General features: G+C 38.4%; 1 protein-coding gene across 16 annotated transcripts in view; it reads left to right on the forward strand.

Moving 5' to 3' along the window:
• LOC109090064 (E3 ubiquitin-protein ligase UBR4) overlaps window positions 1–25,621 on the forward strand; it is a 47,016-nt gene extending 21,395 nt beyond the window's left edge. For 8 of the 16 annotated variants that reach the window (XM_042713063.1, XM_042713073.1, XM_042713067.1 and 5 more), the window contains 59 exons: window positions 42–258; window positions 739–955; window positions 1,325–1,357; window positions 1,672–1,735; window positions 2,057–2,191; window positions 2,292–2,466; window positions 2,550–2,690; window positions 2,791–2,912; window positions 3,000–3,111; window positions 3,212–3,342; window positions 3,542–3,719; window positions 7,095–7,199; window positions 8,007–8,162; window positions 8,269–8,437; window positions 9,296–9,500; window positions 9,587–9,700; window positions 11,104–11,313; window positions 11,401–11,550; window positions 11,639–11,866; window positions 11,953–12,031; window positions 12,252–12,470; window positions 12,570–12,738; window positions 12,853–12,997; window positions 13,307–13,392; window positions 13,487–13,574; window positions 13,665–13,858; window positions 13,944–14,183; window positions 14,277–14,415; window positions 14,611–14,736; window positions 14,838–14,966; window positions 15,880–16,223; window positions 16,320–16,410; window positions 16,537–16,621; window positions 16,782–16,909; window positions 16,990–17,119; window positions 17,208–17,365; window positions 17,450–17,559; window positions 17,686–17,827; window positions 17,914–17,995; window positions 18,077–18,250; window positions 18,326–18,447; window positions 18,544–18,741; window positions 19,168–19,248; window positions 19,337–19,424; window positions 19,530–19,657; window positions 19,749–19,856; window positions 19,940–20,059; window positions 20,149–20,339; window positions 20,439–20,612; window positions 21,128–21,227; window positions 21,341–21,559; window positions 21,640–21,753; window positions 21,835–21,977; window positions 22,302–22,427; window positions 22,508–22,702; window positions 22,786–23,010; window positions 23,915–24,005; window positions 24,115–24,277; window positions 24,409–25,621. In XM_042713063.1, coding sequence (XP_042568997.1) covers window positions 42–258; window positions 739–955; window positions 1,325–1,357; window positions 1,672–1,735; window positions 2,057–2,191; window positions 2,292–2,466; window positions 2,550–2,690; window positions 2,791–2,912; window positions 3,000–3,111; window positions 3,212–3,342; window positions 3,542–3,719; window positions 7,095–7,199; window positions 8,007–8,162; window positions 8,269–8,437; window positions 9,296–9,500; window positions 9,587–9,700; window positions 11,104–11,313; window positions 11,401–11,550; window positions 11,639–11,866; window positions 11,953–12,031; window positions 12,252–12,470; window positions 12,570–12,738; window positions 12,853–12,997; window positions 13,307–13,392; window positions 13,487–13,574; window positions 13,665–13,858; window positions 13,944–14,183; window positions 14,277–14,415; window positions 14,611–14,736; window positions 14,838–14,966; window positions 15,880–16,223; window positions 16,320–16,410; window positions 16,537–16,621; window positions 16,782–16,909; window positions 16,990–17,119; window positions 17,208–17,365; window positions 17,450–17,559; window positions 17,686–17,827; window positions 17,914–17,995; window positions 18,077–18,250; window positions 18,326–18,447; window positions 18,544–18,741; window positions 19,168–19,248; window positions 19,337–19,424; window positions 19,530–19,657; window positions 19,749–19,856; window positions 19,940–20,059; window positions 20,149–20,339; window positions 20,439–20,612; window positions 21,128–21,227; window positions 21,341–21,559; window positions 21,640–21,753; window positions 21,835–21,977; window positions 22,302–22,427; window positions 22,508–22,702; window positions 22,786–23,010; window positions 23,915–24,005; window positions 24,115–24,277; window positions 24,409–24,473 — 8,571 coding nt within the window. In that variant the 3' untranslated portion in view covers window positions 24,474–25,621. The remainder of the gene's footprint in view (window positions 1–41; window positions 259–738; window positions 956–1,324; window positions 1,358–1,671; window positions 1,736–2,056; window positions 2,192–2,291; window positions 2,467–2,549; window positions 2,691–2,790; window positions 2,913–2,999; window positions 3,112–3,211; window positions 3,343–3,541; window positions 3,720–7,094; window positions 7,200–8,006; window positions 8,163–8,268; window positions 8,438–9,295; window positions 9,501–9,586; window positions 9,701–11,103; window positions 11,314–11,400; window positions 11,551–11,638; window positions 11,867–11,952; window positions 12,032–12,251; window positions 12,471–12,569; window positions 12,739–12,852; window positions 12,998–13,306; window positions 13,393–13,486; window positions 13,575–13,664; window positions 13,859–13,943; window positions 14,184–14,276; window positions 14,416–14,610; window positions 14,737–14,837; window positions 14,967–15,879; window positions 16,224–16,319; window positions 16,411–16,536; window positions 16,622–16,781; window positions 16,910–16,989; window positions 17,120–17,207; window positions 17,366–17,449; window positions 17,560–17,685; window positions 17,828–17,913; window positions 17,996–18,076; window positions 18,251–18,325; window positions 18,448–18,543; window positions 18,742–19,167; window positions 19,249–19,336; window positions 19,425–19,529; window positions 19,658–19,748; window positions 19,857–19,939; window positions 20,060–20,148; window positions 20,340–20,438; window positions 20,613–21,127; window positions 21,228–21,340; window positions 21,560–21,639; window positions 21,754–21,834; window positions 21,978–22,301; window positions 22,428–22,507; window positions 22,703–22,785; window positions 23,011–23,914; window positions 24,006–24,114; window positions 24,278–24,408) is intronic. The other 8 variants (XM_042713068.1, XM_042713070.1, XM_042713077.1 and 5 more) reach the window with 5 other exon arrangements.
• Window positions 25,622–26,091: the final 470 nt, after the last annotated feature.

Raw genomic sequence — 26,091 nt, forward strand, 5'->3', positions numbered from 1 at the left:
ACTTTTTTACTTGGCGTCTTTTATGTTGTTCCTGTCAACAGCCTGGAGGTTTCACGGTGGAAGTAGTGAACAATAACAACTCAATGGTAATGACAGGAATGAGGGTGCAGGTGGGCACTCAGGCCATTGAGCGAGCTCCCTCCTACATCGAAATCTTTGGACGCACCATGCAGTTGAACCTGACCCGCTCCCGCTGGTTTGACTTCCCTTTCACTCGTGAGGAAGCCCTTCAGGCAGACAAGAAGCTCTCTATTTTCAGTAAGAGCCCAACAGACAAAACAAAAAGAAAAGAAAAATAATTACATTTTAAATAAAATAAAATAATAAAATAACTTTTTTATTAATTCTGAATATTATATTGTGAAATAAAATTAATGAAGTAGATATTGCAGATTTGTTTTTTATATGTCATTTACTTATGAAATTGTGATCTGTCATTTATGTATATATGCGTTTGTGTGCCATAATTGTAAAAAAGAAAAAAAAAAAATAATAATTTTAATATTTCTATATGGAATTTCTATAAATGACTGATTTAAATTTTTATTTAAATTTTATTATTATTATTATTTTATATATTATATATATATATATATATATATATATATATATATATATATATATATATATATATATATATTTTTTATTTTTAATTATAATTTTTTTTTTAATCTTAACATTTAAGTTCTTAATATAAGTAGTGATTATAATTATTAATGCTGATGTTTTTTGTTTCAGTTGGTGCTTCAGTTGACCCAGCAGGTGTCACCATGCTGGACTCCATTAAGATTTATGGCAAAACCAAGGAGCAGTTTGGCTGGCCAGATGAGCCCCCTGAGGACTTCCCATCAGCTGCAGTCAACAACGTGTGTAGCCCCAACCTAAACCAGGGCAATGGCACCGGAGACAGTGACATCACCAGCCCCATCACAACAAGCGGCACTGTACTGGAGAGGTACACTTGTCTCCTAAGCCAGTGTGCTCTGATTTCAACCTTTTATTTAATATTATTTCCTCTAAAGAAAGAAAAAAACATGTCTTCTATCTTTGTCTTCATTTCACTTAATTCACTGCATTTAATCTGTACTATTGTCTCAAGAGTGCCCGTAATTGATGTCAATTAACGTAACTGAAACGAAGAGCAGAGGAGAGAGAAGGGAGTGGGGGTGTGTGCGAAGTGTCCAGTGCATGGCTGCCATCATAATGACCTTGTGCATGCTTACGTTTCCTGTGTTTGACATACAAATCATTTTTACGCATTTCTTTTCTGAGATCCTCACACATTTTTCTTTTTCTTTGCTCCCTAAAACAATAAAAAAAAAAGTTGTGAAACTGAGTCCTTATCAGCCTTGGACCGGTTAGTAACCGCCCTTTCTCTGCTTGTGTGCATGGTGGTTTGCTCGTGTGTGTGTTTGTGTGTGTGTGTGTGAGAGACAGCAGTCAGACTGAGCTTGCTCTGGTGTAGATCATGCAGGACAAATACAGCAATTCTAAAGACATTAGTAATCACATAGGTGTTTTACATTAATGCTTTTAACATTTGATAATGTGTTATGGTTTGAAACTGGCAATGCTTTGAGAATGATGTAGAATTGGGATATGTTAGTGTGTACTACTATAATTTTAATATTATACATTGCTTTCCCTATCTAACTGTAGTCTGATCTCTAGGTTGGTGGTCAGCTCACTGGAAGCTCTAGAGAGCTGCTTTGCTGTGGGTTCCCCCAATGAAAAGGTAAGGAAATCTTGTTCTCCTTGTGATTTAGAAATATCAAAAGTACCGGTACCAGGTGATCCAAAATTAGAATATATGTTTAAAATGATGTACACTCACATAAGATGAAGAATCCATATCATTTATTTAATAAAAGCTGTTTTTTCATGCTGAGATCACATGACCAACTGATATACTACTCGTTCAGGTTTTCAATTTATTTTTGTTTATTTTATATTTTATTTCATTTAACAAAAACTAGTTTTAATGCAAAATTACAGCACAGATTTTTGCTGAGGACATTTTCATTTACTTGTGACTTTTCATCCCTATGATCTATAGGAGAAAAATAAAACTGCTGCTCTAGAGTTGGCCACTCTGCTCCTGTCCATCCCCACTCCTGCTGGAGTACAACAGCAGACCAAAGGCCTTCTGGCTAGCCTGCACACCAGCCGCACAGCCTACCACAACCACAAGGTACAAACAGGATCGCTGCTAATCAGAACTTTATTCTGTTTTAGACATGAATCAGCATATCTTTAAGCTCAGCTTTAATTGGTGCTTAATCTGTGTTTAGGATCAGTCTCTGCTGAGCAATGCAGTACAGTGTCTGAACAGCTGTAGTAAAGAAGGGAAGGAGCTGGACCCTGATGTGTTCCAGAGGCTAGTGATTACAGCCCGCTCCATCGCCATCATGAGACCCAGCAACCTCGTGCACTTCACCGAGTCCAGACTTCCTCAGTCGGACACTGGTACACCCATTGAACTTCTTAGACATTCGTCTTGTTGTCCTTTTATGCAGCTTTTTATAAAGTCAGTTTTTTTCTTCCTTCAGATATAGGTGATGATGGGAAGGATGGACTGAAACAAGCTGATACTGAGAGTTGTAGCTTCATCATGCAGCTGGTCACTAACTTCTGGAAGCTTCATTCTCTCAAACCCAAGAATGCATTTTTGGCTCCTGCCTGTTTGCCAGGTACATAGTCACACAGTGGTATTTATTGATTTGAGTCACACTAGGAGTTCATTGATTTATTGTTTCAGGAATCTGACACGCTTTTACGTTTTTCTTTTAGGTCTAAATCACATTGAAGCTACAGTCAATGCACTGGTTGATATCATTCACGGTTACTGCACCTGTGAGCTGGAATACATCAATGTGGCATCTAAAATATACATGCAGATGCTGCTCTGCCCTGTACGTATCCTATTTTGGTTCTTCTCCATCATCCTTACCTTTTGAATAAAATGTATATTGCAGTTCTCACATCTTTCTTGTCTGCAGGACACCTCTGTGAGCTTTGCATGCAAACAGGCTCTGATTAGAGTTTTGAGACCCAGAAACAAACGCAGGCATGTGACCTTGCCTTCTCCCCCGCGCTCCAACACACCCATGGGTACGAGCCGTGCCATTCAGCTTTGTGACTTATGAATCATACAAACACCTTACAATGAAGCAACACAAAAAAAATGCATCGCTGTGCTTTCATATGCTAGGAGATAAAGATGATGACGACGATGATGATGCTGATGAGAAGATGCAGCCCTCCAACATGACGGGAGGGGAAGGCGGCAGGCAGGAGAGTCAAGAGCAAAATGAGGTGGACCACGGAGACTTTGAGATGGTGGTGAGTTTCGCAGTCCAGCTGTTGTATGATCACAAGTCATGCTTTTAAGTGCCAGCTTCTAAAAAATCATCTGTAATGAACGCTTTAATGAAATAATTGAGATGGCAGTAGTTGCTTTAAAATAAGTCTTTGTCCAAACTACTGTATGGAAAGAAGGCGGTTGTTATGTAATCCTCTCCTCTGTGTGTTTGATCTGCAGTCTGAGTCTATGGTCCTGGAGACGGCAGAGAATGTGAACAATGGGAACCCTTCTCCACTAGAAGCTCTGCTAGCAGGGGCGGAGGGCTTCCCACCCATGCTGGACATCCCTCCAGACGCTGATGATGAGACCATGGTGGAGCTGGCTATAGCTCTTAGTCTGCAACAAGACCAGCAAGGTCACTGTTTACACTTTTCTGCCCTCTGAGAGCAACATTTTATTTGTTTAGCAATTTTTGAGATGGATGCTGCTGGTCAAATGTTTGGAATACGTAATTTATTATTTATTTATTTTAAAGTGTCTTATGCCCAACAAAGCTGCATTTATTTGTTCAAAAATACAGTAAAAACAGTAATATGGTGAAATATTATTACAATTAGAGATGCATCGATGTATCTGCCAACAATCAGTATCGGCCGATAGAAGCAATTTTTCGCACTATCAGCATTCGGCCAATTGTAAAAAAACATCCGATGATCAGGGCCGATATCCTGTCGATCAAAATTGGCGGGAATACGTGCTGTGTGTAAAGATGTCTCTTGTGTGGAATTACTTTAAAGTGGGTGACAATGACGACAAAACTGCAGTTTGTAAGCTATGCACAGCTAAAAAAAAAATTCTTCAGTTAAAAATTTTAACACAACTAATTTGATTACACATCTTAAATGCCGACATGCCAAGGAATATGAGGAGTTCGTCAAAGCAAAAGCGGAGGCTGCTTTAATTACAAAAGCTAAATGCCAAACAAAGGCTAGCGTGACTCCGTCTATCGCACAAGTGTTTGACAGCACCAGAAAATTCTAATCTGACAGCACGAAAGCTCGTGAAATTACTCAGAAAGTAATGGAATTTATGGAGCTTGATGATCAGCTGTTCTCCGTAGTGGAAGACACCGGATTTCAGCGACTGGTAAGACACCTTGAACCTTGCTATACTTTGCCGAGTCTGCATTATTTTGCAGACGTCTGCTTACCGGAGATGTACAGCCATGTGGCAGATCAAGTTCACAAGCTTCTTCATAACGATTCCGTGATGAGCTTCACCACAGATATTTGGTCTTCAGATGTAAGCCCTACGAGCATGCTTAGTCTCACTGCTCAGTGGATCCATCGTGATTTTAAACTTAAAGTATTGCTTCATTCACAAGAATTTACCAGTTCTCACACTTCATTGACAATCTCTCAAGCATTCACTGATATGTTAGACAAATGGAAAATCGACAGATCAAGAGTGCACGCTGTTGTACGCAACAACATGAGGAACATGGTGAGCCATGACGGACAGTGAGATTATGAGTTTGCCCTGTATGGCTCATTCCCTCTAGCTGGCTGTCAACGAAGGCATATTAAGCCAGAGAAGTGTGACAGAATTGGTCAGTATGTGCCGAAAGATTGTAGGCCACTTTAAGCACTCGCAGCTTGCTCTTCCACTAAAGAGATTTAAGCAGGATTTAAATACGAGGTGGAATAACATCTTCTATATGATGCAACGTCTTTTGGAACAGAAAAGAGCACTTGCTGCTTACGCTGCAGATTACAAGCTACCTGTCACACTTACTGCGCAGCAGTGGGCACTAATGGAAAGCATAACTACACTTCTCTCTCCCTTTGAACAAATAACCAGAGAGATCAGCAAAGAAGATGCGTCCGCTGCTGACATTATCCCCCTGCTTGAGACTCTGAAAAGGTTACTCCGCAAAGAAGCCGACAGTGTCCACGGAGTTAAAACAATGAAAAAAGCATTGCTGGAGGCAGTGCAAAAACAGTTCAGGAACACCACTTCCAACCATATGTGCTGTATCGCAACGGTCCTTGACCCGCAATATAAAGACAAGTTTTTTGATGCTGACATGAAACGGCAAATGCACAAAATGATAGTTGCGGGGTTTAAAAAACTCGGACATCCTTGAGAAAGAGATGATGTTCAGAATCTAGAAGGTAAGTTTCCATCTAAAGAAATATAATATTCAATATAATAGGCTATTTCAATAATTCAGAAGTCTTTTAAAACACAGTGGGCCTCATTATTTATTTATGTATTTATTTGTTAGATAACGTACAGCAAAAGAAGGCTCACATAGAAACAAGAGAATCAACAACAGCGTCTTTCTCTGCCATATTCAACGAAATTGTTCAAAAAAAAGGGGACTGTGGTGGAGAATGCGACTGTCAACACAAGTTGCCAGTTACCTAGCAGAGCCGGTGATTCCCAGGCATGAGGGCGCACTAACGTACTGAGCCACTAATCAAGGCCGTCTGCCTGAGCTTGCGCAAGTGGCGAGAAAATACCTGTCCGCGCCTTGTACGAGTGTTAGCTCAGCATCTAATGTCCTAAACGAGAAAAGAAATCGTCTAAGCTGCGATAAAGCAGAAATGTTTTTATTTGTGAAGAACTTACTACTTACCCTTAAATAAGGGAATTGAAGAAGAGGTTGTGAGCAGATGTTCAGAATTGTTAATGTCACTTAACAACGTTCAAAAATGTTAAAATGACCAGTTTGATGTTCGAAGATGCAGAAACATTAACCACTTATTTGAGACAAATGCTGATTGATTCTGAGAACATATTGCTGTTTGTATCCAGTTAATGTGTGAATATCATCAGAAAAGTTTAGATTAAAATGACCATTTTGATGTTTAGTGAGAAAACAGAAATGTTTGTTCATAAAGAAAGTTTTACCTTACACATGTATTTGAGGGAAATGCTTTGTGAAGAACAGGATGCTTTTCATATCCAATTAATATTAATGTTATGAGTTATGAGTTAATATGATCAAAACAGTTTATATTTAGTATTACCAGCTTGATGTTCAATGATAAAGCAGAGATTATTTTGATTTTGATGAGTGAATGTGAGCATAACATAACAGGGTTTTTTTAATTTATTTTTTTATAAAAAAAGGCTTTTTTTTTTTTTTTTTTTTTTTTAGATTTTTAGTCAATGTTAATATGAATTAATAACAAAAAAAAAAATTAAAAATCAAAATTTTTAATTTAATTTTATCAAAATTTTATCAATTTATGAGACCCAGTCACTGTGAAACAACTGTTAAAATTGAGATAATAAAGTTTTATATGCATTGTGTTCAGAATTATGGAATTATTATGGATTAACATTCATTTAAAAGAAGATAAAAAATGCCGAACCACCAAACTATTGGTATCAGTATCGGCCGATAGCACTCTAAACAATCGACTATCGGTATCGGCTGAGAAATTTACCATCGGTGCATCGCTAATTACAATTTAACTATTTTCTGTTTGAAAATTTATTTGTGTGATGCAGTCATTACAGCTTTGTCATTACAGGAATAAATTACATTTTAAAACATTAAAATGGGAAACTGTTCTTAGATTTTTTTTTTTTTTTTTTTTTTTTTTTTTTTTTTTTTTTCAGTGTTGCCATTTTACTGTATTTATCAAATAAATGCAGCCTTGGTTAACATTAGAGACTTTTTTTTTTAAAAATCTTTATTGTTCTAAACTTTTGACTGGTAGTGCATATGGTCATTCAACGTCTAATGTGGAGTATATGTTATGGTATGTGTCTGCAGGCAGCAGCAGCAGTGCTTTGGGTCTACAGAGTCTGGGTCTATCCGGTCAGGCCCCAAGCTCTTCATCCCTGGACGCAGGAACCCTTTCAGACACCACTGCATCAGGTAACTGCTTCCATCTCTCCACAAAACACTCTTTCAGTTAGGGGTGGACGATCTGACGATTTTATATTGTGATCTTAAAGACACCCACAATCTACTTTTAAAGCGAATCGTAGAGATCATGATCTTTTATGCCCTCGTAATAATGATAAAACTACAGCAGTGACTTTCCTGCTAGATGACTGTGCTGTCCATTTCAAGTATTAACATAAAGAATAAAAGTGAACGTAAACATTTGGGAAAGAAATGCATCAGTATATTAGAGCCGTTCATTCAGTCTAATGCAAATACATGCTGCTGTCTGTCATTAATGTTAATCAAACAAGTCAAAGAGAAAATAACTAACTGCTTTTGACTGAATAACTTAAGTAGCTTTAATAAGGATTCATTTAATTCATACAGTGAAGACTTTGCAATGTTTTAAGTTTAACTCCGGTTTTAATTACCATTTTGACAACTAATTGTTTAATGCAGTACTGTGTTTTAAATTGTGCAAATAGATATGTCCATAGGCTTGTTCCAGTCTGGATATTCTCTATAGTACATCTCAAAATTGGGTAGATTGTGATTCAGATTGTGGATCGTGATTGTCTGTTATAAGAAGGTTATATTACATTGAGAAGATTGCCCGCCTCTTCTTTCTGTCATGCTTACTCTATGCTCACCCAGCATTCCTCGTCATCCCTTTCATGTCGTTGTTTCTTTCAAATACAATCATTTTCAAACATACGGCTGTTTTTCTCTGTATATGTTTGTGTGCACCTTTAGAAACCCCCCTTAGCAAAGCCTGCTGTTTTTTTCCTGTAACAGCTCTGGTTATGCTTTCAGCCCCAGCCTCGGATGATGAGGGGAGCACAGCAGCCACAGACGGCTCCACGCTGCGCACCTCTCCTGCCGAGCACGGGGGCAGCGTGGGCTCTGAGAGCGGAGGCAGCGCCATCGACTCGGTTGCAGGAGAACACAATGGTAAGACTCGATTTTTACTGTTTGTCTGATGTTTTTGAAAGTTAATTATTTTGAAGTCGATTATTTTGGAGAGTGGCGTCCACTCAGTACGATGTATGTGTTTCAGTTTCTGGCCGCAGCAGTGCTTATGGGGACACGACTGTTGAAGGACACCCTGCAGGGCCGGGCAGCGTGAGCTCCAGCACAGGAGCCATCAGCACCACCACAGCCCAGCATGAAGGAGACGGATCAGAGGGTGAAGGAGAGACAGAGGGAGACATACACACCAGCAACAGGTCTGTCTACAGGATGGAGTACTTGTCTCCTACTATAAACAAGAATAAAATGCGTTTGTTGCTTGGAATATTTAGAAAAAAGATCTCTTTGACTGCCCTGTAGGGCTTGCAAAATTTCAAAATCCCTGGTAGCCCTTTGAGCAGGAACTCTTCAAGTTTTGGTAGCCCGAAATTAATTTAACCTGCCTGAATAAAAAAATAAATAAATTATAATTATAATTTTTAATGCAGAAAATTGGATAGGAATGGACTTTTTATGGCCTTAAATTTGATACAGCTAAATGTAAGAGGTTTTAAGGACCTGCAAGAACTCTGTATTTAAGATAAAAAGGGTGGTGATACATTTTGGTAGCCTGACTGAAAGACACAACAGCCCTGGGACATTGGATTAACGATACTATAGATTAGAACAAAACTTGAACTGAATTAAGCTGCTTTATAGTTGAATCAAATGTTTCATAATTAATGAATTTCGCAACATCAACACTTGTTATGAAACTGGTTAGCTTGTGCTTTGCTCACCAATTAAGTCAAAATTCAACAAAATATGACATTTTTAAACACTTTTTATTTTGGCGCCTTAATACTGATAACAGAGAAGCTGCAGTACACAGACACAGTTGCCCAGTAATACTGATTTAATGAGGTCACAGGTATATTTCTAGAGTAATTTACAGCGGCTTTGAATGTGGCTCAACCAATCATAATTAAGGCCTGGAACTATCCTTTTTATAGTTAATTGTTTGGTACTCTTAAGCTTCTTTAAAACAATCTGTATTGCTATATAAAAGAGCGATATAAATAAAGGTAACTTTGTGAGTTTCTATATAATGATTGTCTAACTGCCTGTCTTTCCAGGTTGCACATGGTGCGTTTGATGCTCTTGGAGCGTCTCTTGCAGCACCTGCCCCAGCTCCACACTGTAGGTGGAGTTCAGGCCATCCCCTACATGCAGGTCATCCTCATGCTGACCACAGATCTGGACGGAGAGGACGAGAAAGACAAAGGAGCACTAGATGACCTACTGGCCCAGCTCATCGCCGAGCTCTGCATGCACAAGAAGGTGAGACTACATTAAGAAAGAATTTCACTTAAATGCATTTTTTCTTGTATGGAAACAGAATATGGATTGTCATTTTTGGTTCCCAGGATGTTTCAAAGAAGAATGAGCGCAGCTCAATAAACGAGGTGCACCTGGTCATCATGAGGCTCCTCAGCGTCTTCATGTCCCGCACCAAGTCTGGCTCAAAATCCTCCTCTGAGGTAACTCTCATCTTCACTCTGGTAATACAGTGCTCAAAAAGCTTTGTTCTAAAGATTTAAATGTTAATTTTGAATCACAAAGCCTGAGAATTAGATTTCATACCAAACTACCAGTCAAAAGTTTGGAGTCGATAAGATATTTTTTCTCTTATGCTCACAAAGGCTGTTTATTTGATTAAATACAGATTAAATAGTTAATACAGTAAAAATAGTAATATTATGAAATATTACAATTTAAAATAACTTTTCTGTTTGAATATATTTTAAAGTGTCATTTATTCCTGTGATGCAAAGCTGAATTTTCAGCATCATCACTGCAGTCTTCAGTGTCACATGATCCTTCAGAAATCATTCTAATATATCAATGGTAAAAACTATTAAAATATCAAAAACAAAAACATATAACAATATATAAACATATATATATAAATATACATATAAAAAAACATATTTTATAGGGAATCTTTGGTTAATAGAACATTGACAAATAATTTGACATTAGTTTAATGAATCCTTGCTTAATAAAAGCATAATTTTTTTACTGTGTCTGTTTTTTTTTTTAAGATTTTAATTTTTAAGAAATAAAATTAAACTTTATAATTTAATTATTTATATTCATATTTAGGAAATGATTAAAGCATACTTTTAAGAAATGTAATAAAAACGTTTGAAATCTGCCAATAATAAAATACTAAATAATAAAAATACCATAATATACTAAAACATAAAAAATACAACAATATAATTTAACATATTTAATAAAAAAACTAACATAACACTCCAGTCCATAATAAAATTCTTTCTTTTGGTTTGTATTCTCATGTGAAAATGTGTGTTCCAGGCCGGAATGTCTGTCTTTCTTTTGGTTTGTGAAACCTGCCCAATGCCAGTTTACCCAATTGTATTTCGGCACCCCTGGTTGCCAATTGGCGGAAAACACATATAAGTGTTGATTTCATTTCATTCATCGTCAAGTGCACTCGTTCCTGTTTGTGTCGTCAATCTGGCAACCTGCGTGTGGGTCAAGTAGGAGGAGGGGCCGGGTGAAAGAAAACTCTCTCCAATATTTTGAATTTGGGCTGCAATACCTAGTTCAACCACTCAATCCTACATACAGCACCTTTAACATTTGATGAACTTCAGCATTTAAAATGTCCCTGACAACATTGATTGGCAGCCACACTGTTTGATTGGAATTTGGCCTTCTTTTCTTTACACCTATTTGCATACTGAATTTAGATTAGTCTTCCTTTCTTGAAAATAAGCTTACATCAACTTTAACACTTTTGCTTCAGGAAGTCTACATTTTTCTAATACTGTTGTTTACGTGTTTCTACCAAGTTTTAGTTTGTAAAGCAGTGAATGTGAAAACTTAAATAATTCCATCTCGGTTTTCTCGCCAGTCGTCTTCTCTCATCTCCAACGCAACAGCTACCGCTCTGCTCAGCATGGGAGCGATAGACTACTGCCTGCATGTCCTCAAATCCCTGCTGGAGTTCTGGAAGACTCAGCAGGGCGAGGAGGAGCCTGCGGCCACCAGTCAGCTCCTAAAACCCCACACTTCCTCCTCACCCCCGGACATGAGCCCCTTCTTCCTGCGCCAGTATGTCAAGGTACAGGCTGGGTCTTTAAAAGCTTGCGAGGATAAGCTTGCTAGGATAATATATATCATGATCTTTAAATGATGGGTGTTTTTCCAGGGCCATGCTGCTGATGTGTTTGAAGCATACTCTCAGCTCCTCACCGAGATGGTCCTCCGACTGCCGTACCAGATCAAGAAAATCGCAGACGCCAACTCGCGGATCCCACCGCCAATCTTTGATCACTCCTGGTTCTATTTCCTGTCAGAGGTAATGCATGTAATTCACTTTTGGCCTGTACTGAAGAGTTTTCAATGAATAATTTAGCAAGAATCAACTTTCTTCAATCATCTTCCAGTATCTGATGATCCAGCAGACGCCATTCGTGAGGCGACAAGTGAGGAAGCTCCTGCTTTTCATATGCGGATCCAAAGAGAAGTACCGTCAACTCAGAGACCTCCACACGCTTGATTCCCACGTGCGTGGCATCAAGAAGCTTCTGGAGGAGCAGGGCATCTTCCAGAGGGGAGGAACTGTCACTGCGACATCTGGCTCCGCTCTACAGTACGACACTCTCATTAGCCTGGTGAGTAACAAGCTTATGCAATGCCCTATGAATTTTACTCTTATCTGAGTTTGGATTTGCATGAACTTCCTTTTACTTTTACACAGATGGAGCACCTTAAAGCATGTGCTGAAATTGCCACTCAGAGAACGATCAACTGGCAGAAGTTCTGCATGAAGGATGACTGTAAGTGCACAATGTGTCATAAATTAACATTTATGCATTTGGCAGGTGCTTTTATCCAAAGCAACTTGCATTTGCAGTTCTTGCTTTCCCAAGGAATCGAACCCTTGACCTTAGCATTAGCGCCATGCTCAACATTTTCAGTTACGGAAAAGCTTAGCTATTCTAGTTCTCCTTGTTGTAATGTCACTTGTGGTACTAATCGAATTCTCTCTCTGTGTAGCGGTGTTGTACTTCCTGCTGCAAGTGAGTTTCCTGGTGGATGAGGGTGTTTCTCCAGTCCTGCTGCAGCTGCTGTCTTGCGCTTTATGTGGCAGTAAAGTCCTGGCGGCCTCCTCCTCTGGAGCTTCAGGTGGAGGTTCTGGAGGTTCATCTCAGCCCTCACAGAGCAAATCCTCCAGCAAGAAGAGCAAGAAAGATGACAAGGAAAAAGACAAAGAAGGTTTGATGACTGATGATCTTTGAGCATTACACAACTATCATTTAGAACGAAAAAAAACCCAACAGTTCCATGGCACTGTTTCTGTTGTGTTTTCTGCAGGAGATGGAACTGGCAGTCAGGAAGATCAGCTATGTACGGCTCTGGTCAGTCAGCTTAATAAATTTGCAGATAAGGAGACACTTATTCAGTTCCTGCGTTGCTTCCTGCTCGAGTCCAACTCTTCATCTGTGCGGTGGCAAGCCCACTGCCTCACGCTGCATATCTACAGGTACTTAGCTACTAGATGCGAACACCTTCCCTAAATGCACTCTCCCGTGTCCTGTGCTTTGAGCTTGATCTAGAAGTTCCATCATGTTAAATCAAATGAATGTTTGTTTTGCAGGAACTCAAACAAATCCCAGCAGGAGTTGCTGCTCGACCTGATGTGGGCCATTTGGCCAGAACTACCCGCTTATGGTCGTAAAGCAGCTCAGTTTGTAGACCTGCTCGGATACTTCTCCCTTAAAACACCTCAAACAGAAAAGAAGGTAGTGATACTTGAATATGTGATTTTAAATGACTCTTTATAACACAAAATCTAAACTAATAACATAAAATACACTTCCAAAACAAAAGTTTCATAATAAGAAAAGAATAAAAAAAAAAAAAAAAATGTTTTTAAATGTCTCTTTTTCACACCAAGGTTGCACTTATTTGATCAAAAATTCAGTTAAAATTAATTTTTTTTTTTTTTTTTTAATTTTAATATATTTCAAAATGTAATTAAATTTAACACTTGTGCTTTTTGTGAAAACCGAGATGCATTGCAATTATTGTTTTGATTTTGTGTTTTCCAGCTGAAGGAATACTCTCAAAAGGCTGTAGAAATTTTGAGGGCACAGAACCACATCCTGACCAATCATCCCAATTCAAACATATACAAGTAAGAGTTCCCAGCATGCTCTCATTAAGGTATTTTGGGTCATGGATGTGATAACATCCCTGAATTTTTCATCTCTTCACATGTATCTTCTCAGCACCCTGTCTGGACTGGTGGAATTTGATGGATTTTACCTGGAGAGTGATCCCTGCTTAGTGTGCAACAACCCTGAAGTGCCCTTCTCTGTGAGTGACGTTCATGACATGTCACTTTTAGTGGTTGTTTTAGTTACTATGGTTCTAAATGGTGGCCTGCTTTATTCCCTGTTCTCTTAGAACATCAAACTCTCATCTATCAAAGTGGACACACGTTACACCACCACTCAGCAAGTGGTGAAGCTGATTGGCAGCCACACTATCAGCAAAGTCACTGTGAAGATTGGCGATCTCAAGAGAACCAAGATGGTTCGCACAATTAACCTGTACTACAACAACAGGACCGTTCAGGCCATTGTAGAGCTGAAGAACAAGTAAGCATGCCAATCAGTCAATTTTTTTCGAACAGTGTTCGTAGGCCTTTGATTCATTTAAATAATTTTAAATTTGTGTTCACAGACCTGCTCGCTGGCACAAAGCTAAGAAGGTGCAGTTAACCCCTGGCCAAACAGAAGTGAAGATCGACCTCCCTCTCCCCATTGTGGCCTCCAACCTGATGATCGAATTCTCTGATTTCTATGAGAACTACCAGGCGTCTACTGAGACCCTGCAGTGTCCGCGTTGCAGCGCCTCTGTCCCTGCCAACCCAGGGGTCTGTGGCAACTGTGGAGAGAACGTGTATCAGTGCCACAAGTGCAGGTACGCCTGGGTTGGATGTTGTCCAAATACCCAAGAAAACTGACAGAATTGCACTGAAATGAAGATTGTAATTGTCTGTTGTGAATACTTTAGATCCATTAATTACGACGAGAAGGACCCGTTCCTGTGCAATGCCTGTGGTTTCTGTAAATATGCACGCTTTGACTTCATGCTGTATGCAAAACCCTGCTGTGCTGTGGATCCTATAGAGAATGAAGAGGATAGGAAAAAGGTATTGCAGGCATAAATATCTTATATATATAAATATAACTGTCCATTTATGTAGATTGTGTGATTTAAAACAGGAATGTGTACAGCAACCACAGAAAACGAGACCTGGTCAAGTTAGGAATAGTGTAAATGGAAAAAATACATGCTGAAATTGCATCTTAAGTTTTTTGCATCTTAAATGATTTATTGTGTCCAGGCTGTGACCAACATCAACACTCTACTCGACAAGGCTGACCGTGTTTACCACCAGCTCATGGGTCACCGGCCGCAGCTGGAGAGTCTGTTGTCTAAAGTAAATGAGGCTGCACCTGAGAAACCACAGGTCAGTCTCTCAGCTTCTGCTTCAGATAGATCAATGACTTTTCTCTCTTAAATTACCCAAATTTGTGGGTGTGGTGTTCATGATTTCATGGCACTTCACAGGATGATACAGGAGCAGGCGCTGGTCTTGGTACCTCCACTGCCAGTGTCAATCGGTACATTCAGCAGCTTGCACAGGAATACAGCGGAGACTGCAAGACTTCATTCGATGAGCTCTCCAAAATCATTCAGGTTAGAGTTAAATAGAGCTGTTACTATACCAGAAGGGTTTTCGCGAACGATTTTCATTTTCACATTCCTACCGCAACAAATTTTAGTAGCAACTAATATGCTACTGAACTTAAATAATTTTATGTAAAGATTTAATCATAAATTAATTAAAATATTGAAATATATTAATATTTTAATATTAAAAAAACAACAGTAACAATAATAATAATGACTATTACAATTGTTGTTGTTGTGTTAAAATCTATTATTATTACTGTTATTATTTTTTATTACTAATTAAATAATTATAAATTTATGTGTCTTGTGTTGTTGATATAACATTATAATTATAATTAAATATTAGGGTTGTCATATCAATTAATCACATCCAAAATAAAAGTGTGTTTACATATATTTATACTTAAAATATTAAAAATTTTAAATAAATATAAAAAAAATATACACAAAAATTACACAGATGTGTACATTATTTTTTTTAAGAAAAGAATTATTTACGTGTGTGTGTGTGTGTGTTTGTGTGTGTGTGTGTGTGTGTGTGTGTGTTTATATATTTGATATTCATATTTATGTATGATTTATATATATTATGTAAACAAACTTTTATTTTGGTTGCGATTTAATTGGATTTGACAGCCCTATTAAATATCACTGTTGTTATTGCTATTATTTTTTATAATATTAATTTTATTCTTATATTATCTATTTTGTTGAAGTGTTGATAATTATTTAATTTTTACATTATTTTATAATTTATTTATGCAGCTTGTTGATTAATTTAATATAATTAGAAATAATAATTAAATATGTGTAATAGCATAATAAAGTTAAATAATATTAATATTTAAGTAATATATTATTAAATAATTGTATCATAAAATGGTTGTTGTAAAGTCTATTTTTATTACTCATTCAGAAAGTCCTTGCATCGCGTAAGGAGTTGCTGGAGTATGACCTGCAACAGCGGGAAGCTGCTACCAAATCATCCCGCACCTCCACTCAACCCACCTTCACAGCAAGCCAGTATCGATCCCTGTCTGTGCTGGGATGCGGATACACTTCCTCCACCAAATGTTACGGCTGTGCGTCTGCAGTCACGGGCCACTGCATCACTCTACTGCGTGCACTGGCAACCAATACTGCCATCAGGCAGATCCTGGTACTGCAGGGTCTCATCCGAGAGCTGTTTGAGTACAACCTGCGCCGAGGCACTGGAGCCATGAGGGAGGAGGTCCGCCAGCTCGTCTGTTTGCTTACCAGGTATATACACACACAAATGTGCAAATCTCTGAAGAGAATAGCTAATACTGTTTGTTTTACAAGATGTTAACTTACTTTTGTCAATGTGTTTTGCAGAGATCACCCAGAAGCCACACAGCAGATGAATGACCTCATTATTGCCAAGGTGTCAGCTGCCCTTAAAGGTCACTGGGCCAACCCTGATCTGGTAACAGTTTCTATTACATAGTGAATTTTAAAGATCACATGTAGCTATTGTTTTTAATGCATGTGGTAGATCTGTACTACTTATTTGACTGTTTAGTTCTTACGATTGTTGTCTCCTGTCATTTAGGTCAGTAGTTTGCAGTATGAAATGCTGCTCCTTACAGACTCCATTGCTAAGGAGGGAGGATGCTGGGAGCTCAGACTTCGTTGTGGTGAGTCCTGTGGTGGATTCCTAGAGCTAAAAGGCTGAACCTTAATTTTTCCTTAAGCCATAGCTGTTCAACAGAAATAAAACCTCTGTATCAGATCATATCAGTTATTGGTCTATTTAATATCAGAGCTTCCTACTCAAGCCTCTCTGTTCATTTACAGCCCTGAGTCTGTTCTTGATGGCGGTGAATATAAAGACCCCTGTGGTGGTGGAGAACATTACACTGATGTGCCTGAGGATCCTGCAGAAACTCATCAAACCTCCCGCCCCCACCAGCAAGAAAAACAAGGTAAGACATCCTCATAGTACTGATGATGTATTAATTAATACATATTGATGCACTTACTTGACTTGAACTTTATTTAACAGGATGCTGCCATTGAATCCCTGACTACAGTTAAGCCATATAACAACGAGATCCACGCACAGGCCCAGCTCTGGCTCAAAAAAGACCCCAAGGCATCTTATGAAGCCTGGAAAAAGTGCCTTCCTGCTAGATGTAAATACCCAAATTTTGCGTTAGCAAATGTTATGGGCTTTTTGCATGAAACATTTTACTTGATTTTGGCTCTGTCGTCTTTCAACAGGTCATGAAACCGCCTCTAAACCTTTGAATAAGGCTGAGATTAGGAAGCAGTACCTGATGGAGAAGTACATGTGGAAGTGGAAGCAGTTCATGAGGTCCAGACCAGAGGGCCTGTTCCCTCGGCTGCTCAAACTAGGTCATAACAACTGGCTGAGACAGGTACGTGCTCCCTCGAAGGACTCTAGAGTGTCTTGATTCTTTTCTGTATTAATGTGCTCTAATGTAATCTGACTCTTCTCGTAGGTGCTCTTCACCCCAGCCACCCAGGCAGCGAGACAGGCGGCTTGCACCATCGTCGAAGCTCTAACAACATTCCCCAGCCGCAAACAGCAGGTTCTGGACCTTCTAACAAGGTACACATGACATGGATGAGTAAAACAAAAATCTTTTTGGACCAGATATTTTCATGTAATGCTCAATCGAGCCAGATGTAGGTGCCATTTCTTGCTGGACTGAAGTTTTTGTTGTTTGTTCTTCAGTTATCTGGATGAGCTGAGCATTGCAGGAGAGTGTGCTGCAGAGTACCTGGCTTTGTACCAGAAGCTCATTAAACCTGCTCACTGGAAGGTTTACCTGGCTGCTCGTGGTGTCCTACCATACATCGGCAACCTGATCACCAAGGTATTGTCAGAAACCGCAGATAATACAAGGTTATATTGTAAGGATGTGTCATTTCCATTAACCTGAACTTGTGTGGCGTTCTTTAGGAAATTGCTCATCTTCTCGCCCTTGAAGAAGCCACACTGAGCACAGACTTACAGCAGGGATATGCCCTCAAGAGCTTGACAGGTGAATTTTAGCTTTAAAGTTAAACTCATAAGATTTCCTGAGAGCTTGTGGCTTGTTTTAACCGTCTCTGTTCTCTTACAGGCTTGCTGTCCTCATTCGTGGAGGTGGAGTCCATTAAGCGTCACTTTAAGAGTCGGTTGGTTGGCACAGTCCTTAACGGATACCTGTGCTTAAGGAAGTTGGTGGTCCAGAGAACCAAACTGATCGATGAGACCCAGGACATGCTGCTGGAGATGTTGGAAGACATGACCACAGGTTCCAGCCTTCACCTTCAGGTCTTCTTTGATGATTAGAGACCAAATAAGCTCAATGCTGTATCTTGTGTTGTAGGGACAGAGTCTGAGACCAAAGCATTCATGGCTGTTTGCATCGAAACTGCGAAGCGGTACGACCTAGATGATTATCGCACCCCTGTCTTCATCTTCGAGAGGTTATGTAGCATCATTTATCCGGTAAGTAGACTTCAGCTCATTGACATTTGCTAACTGACATGAACTTTTCGAATATTGATTTTGGTAAAACTAATTTCTCCTATCCGTGTCTATGAAGAGGAGAATGAGGTGACGGAGTTCTTTGTTACGCTGGAGAAAGACCCACAGCAGGAGGACTTCCTGCAGGGCCGTATGCCAGGAAACCCATACAGCAGTAATGAACCAGGCATCGGCCCTCTCATGAGGGACATCAAAAACAAAATCTGCCAGGACTGTGATCTTGTAGCACTACTGGAGGACGACAGCGGTATGGAGGTATGTAATCAGTACTATGTCCTAGGACTTTTTCAAGTAATTCACATAAACATAATTTTGCATTATTTGTATTTCTAAATCACTTTTAAACCTTAATAAAGAAAAAAAAAAACTTGAACCTTCAATTATACCAGCGTTCAAATGTTCAGGGTCAGTTTCTTTTTCAAAGAATACATTATTCAGCTAGGACTTTTATAATGTTACAAAAGATTTCCATATAACGTGTATATATTACATTTTATAAATATTTGAAAAATGTTTGACTGCCAAATAAAAGTTATGAGGTGTGCCTAACTAAGTCAAGTTGTGCATCCAGAAACATGCATTTATTTAAAAAATAAATAATACAATTTATTTTCTTTGTTTTGGGCACTCTTATCTGATCCTCCATCGAAATATGTTTTTAAACATGACTTTTCTTTGCAGCTACTTGTGAATAACAAGATCATCAGTTTGGATCTGTCTGTTGCTGAAGTCTATAAGAAGGTTTGGTGCCCCACCAATGAGGTGAGCTAAAGAGGATTAAAAAAAAAAGGTACTTTATGTATTTTTACATATTAACCATGGTTTAAACCCTCTGTTTCTTGCAATAAAGGGTGAGCCAATGAGGATCATCTACAGAATGAGGGGGCTTCTGGGTGATGCAACTGAGGAGTTCATTGAGTCTTTGGACTCAACTACAGGTTGGTTTTATATTGCAGGACTCTTTCTCAACATTATTCAGTTAGTTTTTCCCTGTGGTTTCTCTCATGTTTCTCACTTGTAATTGGGGTTTTCTCTCTGTTCAGATGAAGAGGAGGATGATGAGGAGGTATATAAGATGGCTGGAGTGATGGCGCAGTGTGGAGGTCTGGAGTGCATGTTGAACAGGCTCTCTGGAATTAAAGATTTCAAACAGGGCAGGCATCTTCTCACAGTAAGTATGAAGTTTAAATCTCTAATCCATCGCACTCTACGAGTTCCTCAGAAACCTTAAAAAAAATTCTATTGACTGTTTTGCTTCATAGGTTCTCCTCAAGTTATTTAGTTACTGTGTGAAAGTGAAAATCAACAGGCAGCAGCTGGTGAAACCAGAGATGAACACACTAAATGTTATGTTGGGCACGTTGAATCTGGTAAGTAATACACCAGAGGAATCGGCTGATGAGAGAAAATGTAATATTTAAGAGAATATTTGTAATTGGATGTTATGTTTCAGGCATTGGTGGCAGAGCAGGAGAGCAAGGACAGTGGAGGAGCATCCATAGCAGAGCAAGTTCTTAGTATTATGGAGATCATCCTGGATGAGGCCAATGCTGAGACTGTGTCTGAAGACAAGGTGAGCAAGACATTTTGATTTATGCAATTAATATCACAACAAAAAGGAAGTGAGCCAGCTCAGATCTCTCCTTTGTGTTCCTCCTCCAGGGTAACCTGCTGCTGACGGGTGATAAGGACCAGCTGGTGATGCTGCTGGACCAGATCAACACCGTGTTTGTGCGTTCCAATCCCAGTGTCCTACAGGGGCTGCTCCGCATCATCCCTTACCTGTCCTTCGGTGAACTAGAGAAGATGCACATCCTGGTCGAGCGCTTCAAACCCTGCTGCAACTTCGACAAGTATGGAGTTTGTTTATCTCTATAACCTGGAACTCTGATGTCTCTTTGTAGCAATAGGGGAAATTGGCTGCAATAAACAGAATTTGTTTTCATATACAGGTATGATGAGGAGCACAGTGCAGATGACAAGGTCTTTCTGGACTGCTTCTGTAAAATAGCTGCTGGAATCAAGAATAATAGTAATGGACATCAACTGAAAGACCTCATCTTACAGAAGGGCATCACTCAGAGTGCTCTGGACTATATGAAGAAACATATCCCTTGTGCTAAGAAGTATGACATGTCATAATATAATAAGTAGATGGTGTTTATTTATACTATAATGTTTTTATATAATATTCATTTTTCTTTTTAATAAATTCTGGTATATGCATTTATATAATATAATACTATATATTATATGTAGTATATTTTATCCATATCCTTATAAAATAAATTACATAAATTAAATTATATTTAGATACATATTTATTATACATTTTGCTTTGTTTTTATTGCTTGTATGTATGCATGTATGTAGTTATCCATATCCAATATATATTATCCATAACATGAAATACATTTTATAGATACATATTTGTTATTATATTTATATGTATTAGGTTTAGTTTGATATGGATTGGTTCAAAAAGAAGTTATTTATTCATATTTTTCATTTATGCAGTATAAAATAAATAGCTTGATTATTTTTGAAAATAAAAATATAAAACAACAATATATGCAATAAACCATATCCAAACATTACTGTTTAAAAAGTGATTATCCTTACTATAAATATTATTTTGCAGCCTGGATGCAGACGTTTGGAAGAAGTTTCTTGCTCGACCAGCCCTTCCGTTCATCCTTAGACTGCTGCGTGGTCTGGCCACCCAGCACCCCCCTACACAGGTAACTTTTATCACTAGTTTGAAAAGTTTTTTTTTTTTTATTATTATTTCACGCAGTACCCTGTACAGAGGCAAATAACATGAATTAAACCATCTCTTCTCCTCTTCTTATAGATGCTAATCGGAACGGATTCAATAACCAATTTGCACAAGCTGGAGCAGGTGTCCAGTGACGAGGGTATCGGCACATTAGCAGAGAATCTTCTGGAGGCATTAAGGGAACACACAGAGGTTAACCTGAAGATCGACGCCGCCCGAAGGGAGACTCGAGCAGAGAAGAAACGCATGGCCATGGCGATGAGGCAGAAAGCTCTCGGCACCCTGGGAATGACAGTGAGTTGCATTTATTGATAGAATCTTGATGTATAATCCTACTTTGAATTCGCATCTTTCTGATTTTTGCTTTGTTTTAGACCAATGAGAAGGGTCAGGTGGTGACCAAGACGACCCTGCTTAAACAGATGGAGGAGCTCATAGAAGAACCTGGGTTGACTTGCTGTATTTGTAGAGAGGGCTACAAGTTCCAGGTCCTTTTATCTACCAATGACGTTTTATTTAACTGTAACCTCTTCATTGTCTGATCCTTGAACATACTTTGTACCCCACAGCCTACCAAAGTTCTGGGCATCTACACATTTACAAAGCGTGTGGCCCTTGAGGAGTTCGAGAACAAACCCCGCAAGCAACAGGGCTACAGCACTGTCTCACACTTTAACATAGTCCACTATGACTGTCACCTTGCTGCTGTCAGGTGTGTGAAACTGCTGTGAATACTGTGGGTTTGATTAAAGGGATATTTCACCCAAAATTACAATTCTGTTATCATTTACTCACCCTCAAGTTGTTCCAAACCTGAATAAGTTTATTTCTTCTGTTGAGCACAAAAGAAGATATTTTGAAGAATGTTGGCAACCAAACAGTTTGACTGTAGCCATTGACTTCCATAGTATGGAAAAAAATACTGTGGAAGTCAATGGCTACCGTCAACTGTGGGTGAGTAAATGATGATACAATTTCCTTTTAAGGAAGGTTTCGTCTTGTGTTTCATAATTTTCTCTCTGTTGGTCTGGATCAGGCTTGCCAGAGGGCGTGAGGAATGGGACAGTGCCGCACTACAAAATGCCAACACAAAGTGCAATGGGCTCCTACCAGTATGGGGGCCACACGTGCCCGAATCTGCATTCGCCACCTGCCTGGCAAGGTCATTCTTGGAGATTGTTTAAAGCTAAGATGTACTCCTGAATATTTACAGGATTTAAAGCTAGTTTTGTACTGTCACAGGCACAACACATATCTGCAAGAGTGCACAGGGCAAAGGGAGCCCACGTACCAGCTCAACATTCACGATACCAAGCTGCTGTTCCTGCGCTTTGCTATGGAGCAGTCCTTCAGCGTGGACACAGGGGGAGGCGGCCGCGAGAGCAACATCCACCTCATCCCTTACATCATTCACACCGTTCTCTATGTCCTCAACACGTATGTTTATCAAAGATGAGATTTGAATTCCAGTGCGTTTTGAGATTCGAAACATTTTTTTTTTTTTCTGAATTTTTCTTCAGAACAAGGGCCACGTCACGGGAAGAGAAGAATCTTCAAAGCTTCTTAGAACAGCCTTGTGAAAAGTGGGTGGAGACTTCGTACGAGGTGGACGGGCCGCACTACTTCACTATATTGGCCATGCACATCCTGCCACCAGAGCGCTGGAGGACTACACGTCTTGACTTCCTGCGTAGGCTGCTAGTCACTTCTCATGCCCGCAAGGTCTCACCAGGGGGTGCTAACAAGTAAGGGAACAAAGCATGACTGTGCATGTGTCTGAGCTTGAACATCAAAGAGCTTGTACAAGCATGTGCTGTACTTTACGTGCTTAGGGTGTCTATTTTTGGTTTTGGCAAGTGTTTAGTGCTTACTCAAACTGCCGATGTTGGCTTTAAGCCATTACTAAGAATATAAAATCAATACAATATCATACAAGACATGTGCTGGGCTGGGTGTGTCAGAGTGTTTCAGGCTTCGGTATTACTGTTCAGTTTGAGAGTAACTACTGTATTTCAGAAGATTTTTTTAATTATTATTATAATACATTATATAATGTCATATATTAATAGTATATAATTTTATACAATATAATTAAATTATATTAACATATGTAAATACATTGTGTGTGTGTATTTATGTGCACACGCACATTATATATTCATGGTTTTATTAATTGTTCTAATTGCAGATTTTATTTTATTCAATCAATTAAAAGTTTGATTTTTTTATGATACATATACATATATATATATATATATATATATAGTATAATTTAATTGCAGTTTTTGAATCTTTTTTTATGGTTATTAATAAACATTGATTATGATACATATACATTTTATAGATTTATAGATACACACCAATGAGTGATTTAATTGCAGTTTTTGAATCTTTTTTTATGGTTATTAATAAACATTGATATACACATTTTAACATTTTTTTTTTTTTAATTAATTTTTTTTATAAAAATGTAATTTTTTTAAAAAATTTTTTTTTTTTGTTATTAAATGTTTTGTTTTTTGTTTTTTACATTAAAACTATATATATGAATGGTTATACATAAATTGTATACATTTTATTCCATTTGTATTTGAATTGAATAATATCTGTCTGATGATTTGACTGCATATTTGATTTTTATCGTTTCAGGCTCACAGACAAAGCAGTGAAGGAGTATGCAGTTTACCGCTCACCGCTTCTCTTCTGGGGTCTGGTGCATCTTGTCTATGATATGTTCAGGGTATGAGAATGTGTTCTTTTTTTTTACTGTTCCTCTCACTTGTGTCTGTAATTTCTAATAAGTTCATGTTTCCATCAAATCTCATTTTATTTGTCTATTCCCACAACAGAAAGTGCCCACCAGCAACACAGAGGGAGGCTGGTCCTTCTCGCTTGCAGAGTACATAAGGCACAATGACATGCCCATCTATGAGGCTTCAGAAAGGGTGTTGAGGGCTTTCCAGGATGAGCTCATGTCTGCTGAATCCTTCTCAGAGTTCCTGGATGTCGTAGGTCAGACATTTTAATACATTTTCCTGCCATGTACTGAACACAAAGATCTGCCGGAAGTAATAGGCAGTGTTGAGCTATACAATAATGTGGCTGCACAAAATATTAATCTCTTGTACTGACTCTTTTTCCAGGTCTTCTGTCAGAAATCCCAGACCCTGACGCTTTCCTGCAGGACCTGTTGAACTCTGTGCCCTGATGGCACACATTTATGCACCTCACTTATGGACTCGTGACCTCTCTGTCCAGTGCAGGTGTTCCTTAAACATGGAGTCTGTCCTCTACCCGGACACAACTATTTGCAACTCCATAAGGACACCTTTCAATCGGGGCCCAGGCTCCCAAAACTTCTATCAGCTCGCATACACACTCATTCACCTCCACTTCTGCTCTTGATCTCTGCGTGGATTCATTCAGTTATAACTCTCTCCTAAACAAGAAAGTGACGTGTAGCTTGACGAGTTAATGCGCATTTATTCTACAATGGTTTTGTAACACCTAATACACGCAAACACACCATGCTGTTTTGATCCGACATGCTGCAGGTAATCTGGTTGGGAGTTATTTCATAAACAACCTTGATGGCTTTTTGTGTGTGTGTGTGTGTGTTTTGACTCAAGTTCTAAATTGGCTAAGAGTTACAGATTCACACAAGAACTAATCTCTTGTTTGTTCTATGTTTCTGGAATTTTTTGTTGTTGTTGCAGTGGTGTTCTATGAATTGTTTGCAGTTTGTGAGAAAGGCAAGGCCTGACAGTGGTTCTGTGATGCGATGCAAATGTGTGACGATTGTTTTTCATGTGTAAATGGTTAAAGAGTGAGATGAAAGCTTGTTTAATGTGTTATTCCCAAGACATGGAAATACTTTCTGTTTTGTAAAGGGTTTTACCTGCATCAACAATGAAACAAAGATAAAGAGAATAAAAAGGGCCTGCATATTTATTTTGGGAGCTTTTTTTTTTCTGTTTTTCTGGTTGGGTTTTTGTGTTTTGATGAAAATCACGATACTAAATTTTCTTTTTGGTTTTGTCTTCCATGTGACCGTAATTCACAACGTAATATTCAACAGATTAAAGATTTTCCCCAGAGCAAGTTGTGCTTCTGGTAAGCAAGGTGCCACTGAGAGAAGAGTCTCAGTGATTTTAAGTTTGTTCTTATTATATAAACACACCTGCGATAGGGTGTTCTTGAGCTGAATGCATGGTGTGAAGTTTGTTTAAAAAAAAAAAGAAAACAAGAAAAACCCAGTTAGTGTTTATTCGCCTATTCCCGCTGCTACAATGTTCAACTGTTGCTGAATGTCTGCTTTCTGAATTAGCTCAACTTAATAAAGGTGTAAGAATACCATTTCTGACTCGATGTGTCATCTAAGCAGTGTTATTTAGTATTTATATACTATTATTGAATTTAATATTTTTATATTTTTGGTTTATTTCAATTTAAGTTTCAGTATATCTTATGTAGTTTTTTATATATTTCTATTTAGCTTTATTTAATTTTTTTTTTTTTTTTCAGTTTTAGTAATTTTAGTACCTCTTTAACTTTCTGTTGACAAAAATAGTCAACAATGACAACACTGCATCTAAGATATAATAAAAACGCAAAAGAAGGTTCTTTATTTCTGGACTGTTCTTTAAAGGTTCTCTTATTCCTTCTATCCGATAAAATATTAAGACCAGTTTTTAAAGACAGAAATCCTTTTAGTTAAATTATTATTTCCATATTATCACAATTAATTGAAGTATGGGTGAATTTGAATTAATTTCATACTTTGGTTTGAGTGGATGAGTCATTAAACCCATATGCAGCCTAACTGA

The sequence above is a fragment of the Cyprinus carpio genome, chromosome A23, assembly GCF_018340385.1.
Source record: "Cyprinus carpio isolate SPL01 chromosome A23, ASM1834038v1, whole genome shotgun sequence".
In the NCBI taxonomy this organism is placed as follows: Eukaryota; Metazoa; Chordata; class Actinopteri; order Cypriniformes; family Cyprinidae; genus Cyprinus; species Cyprinus carpio.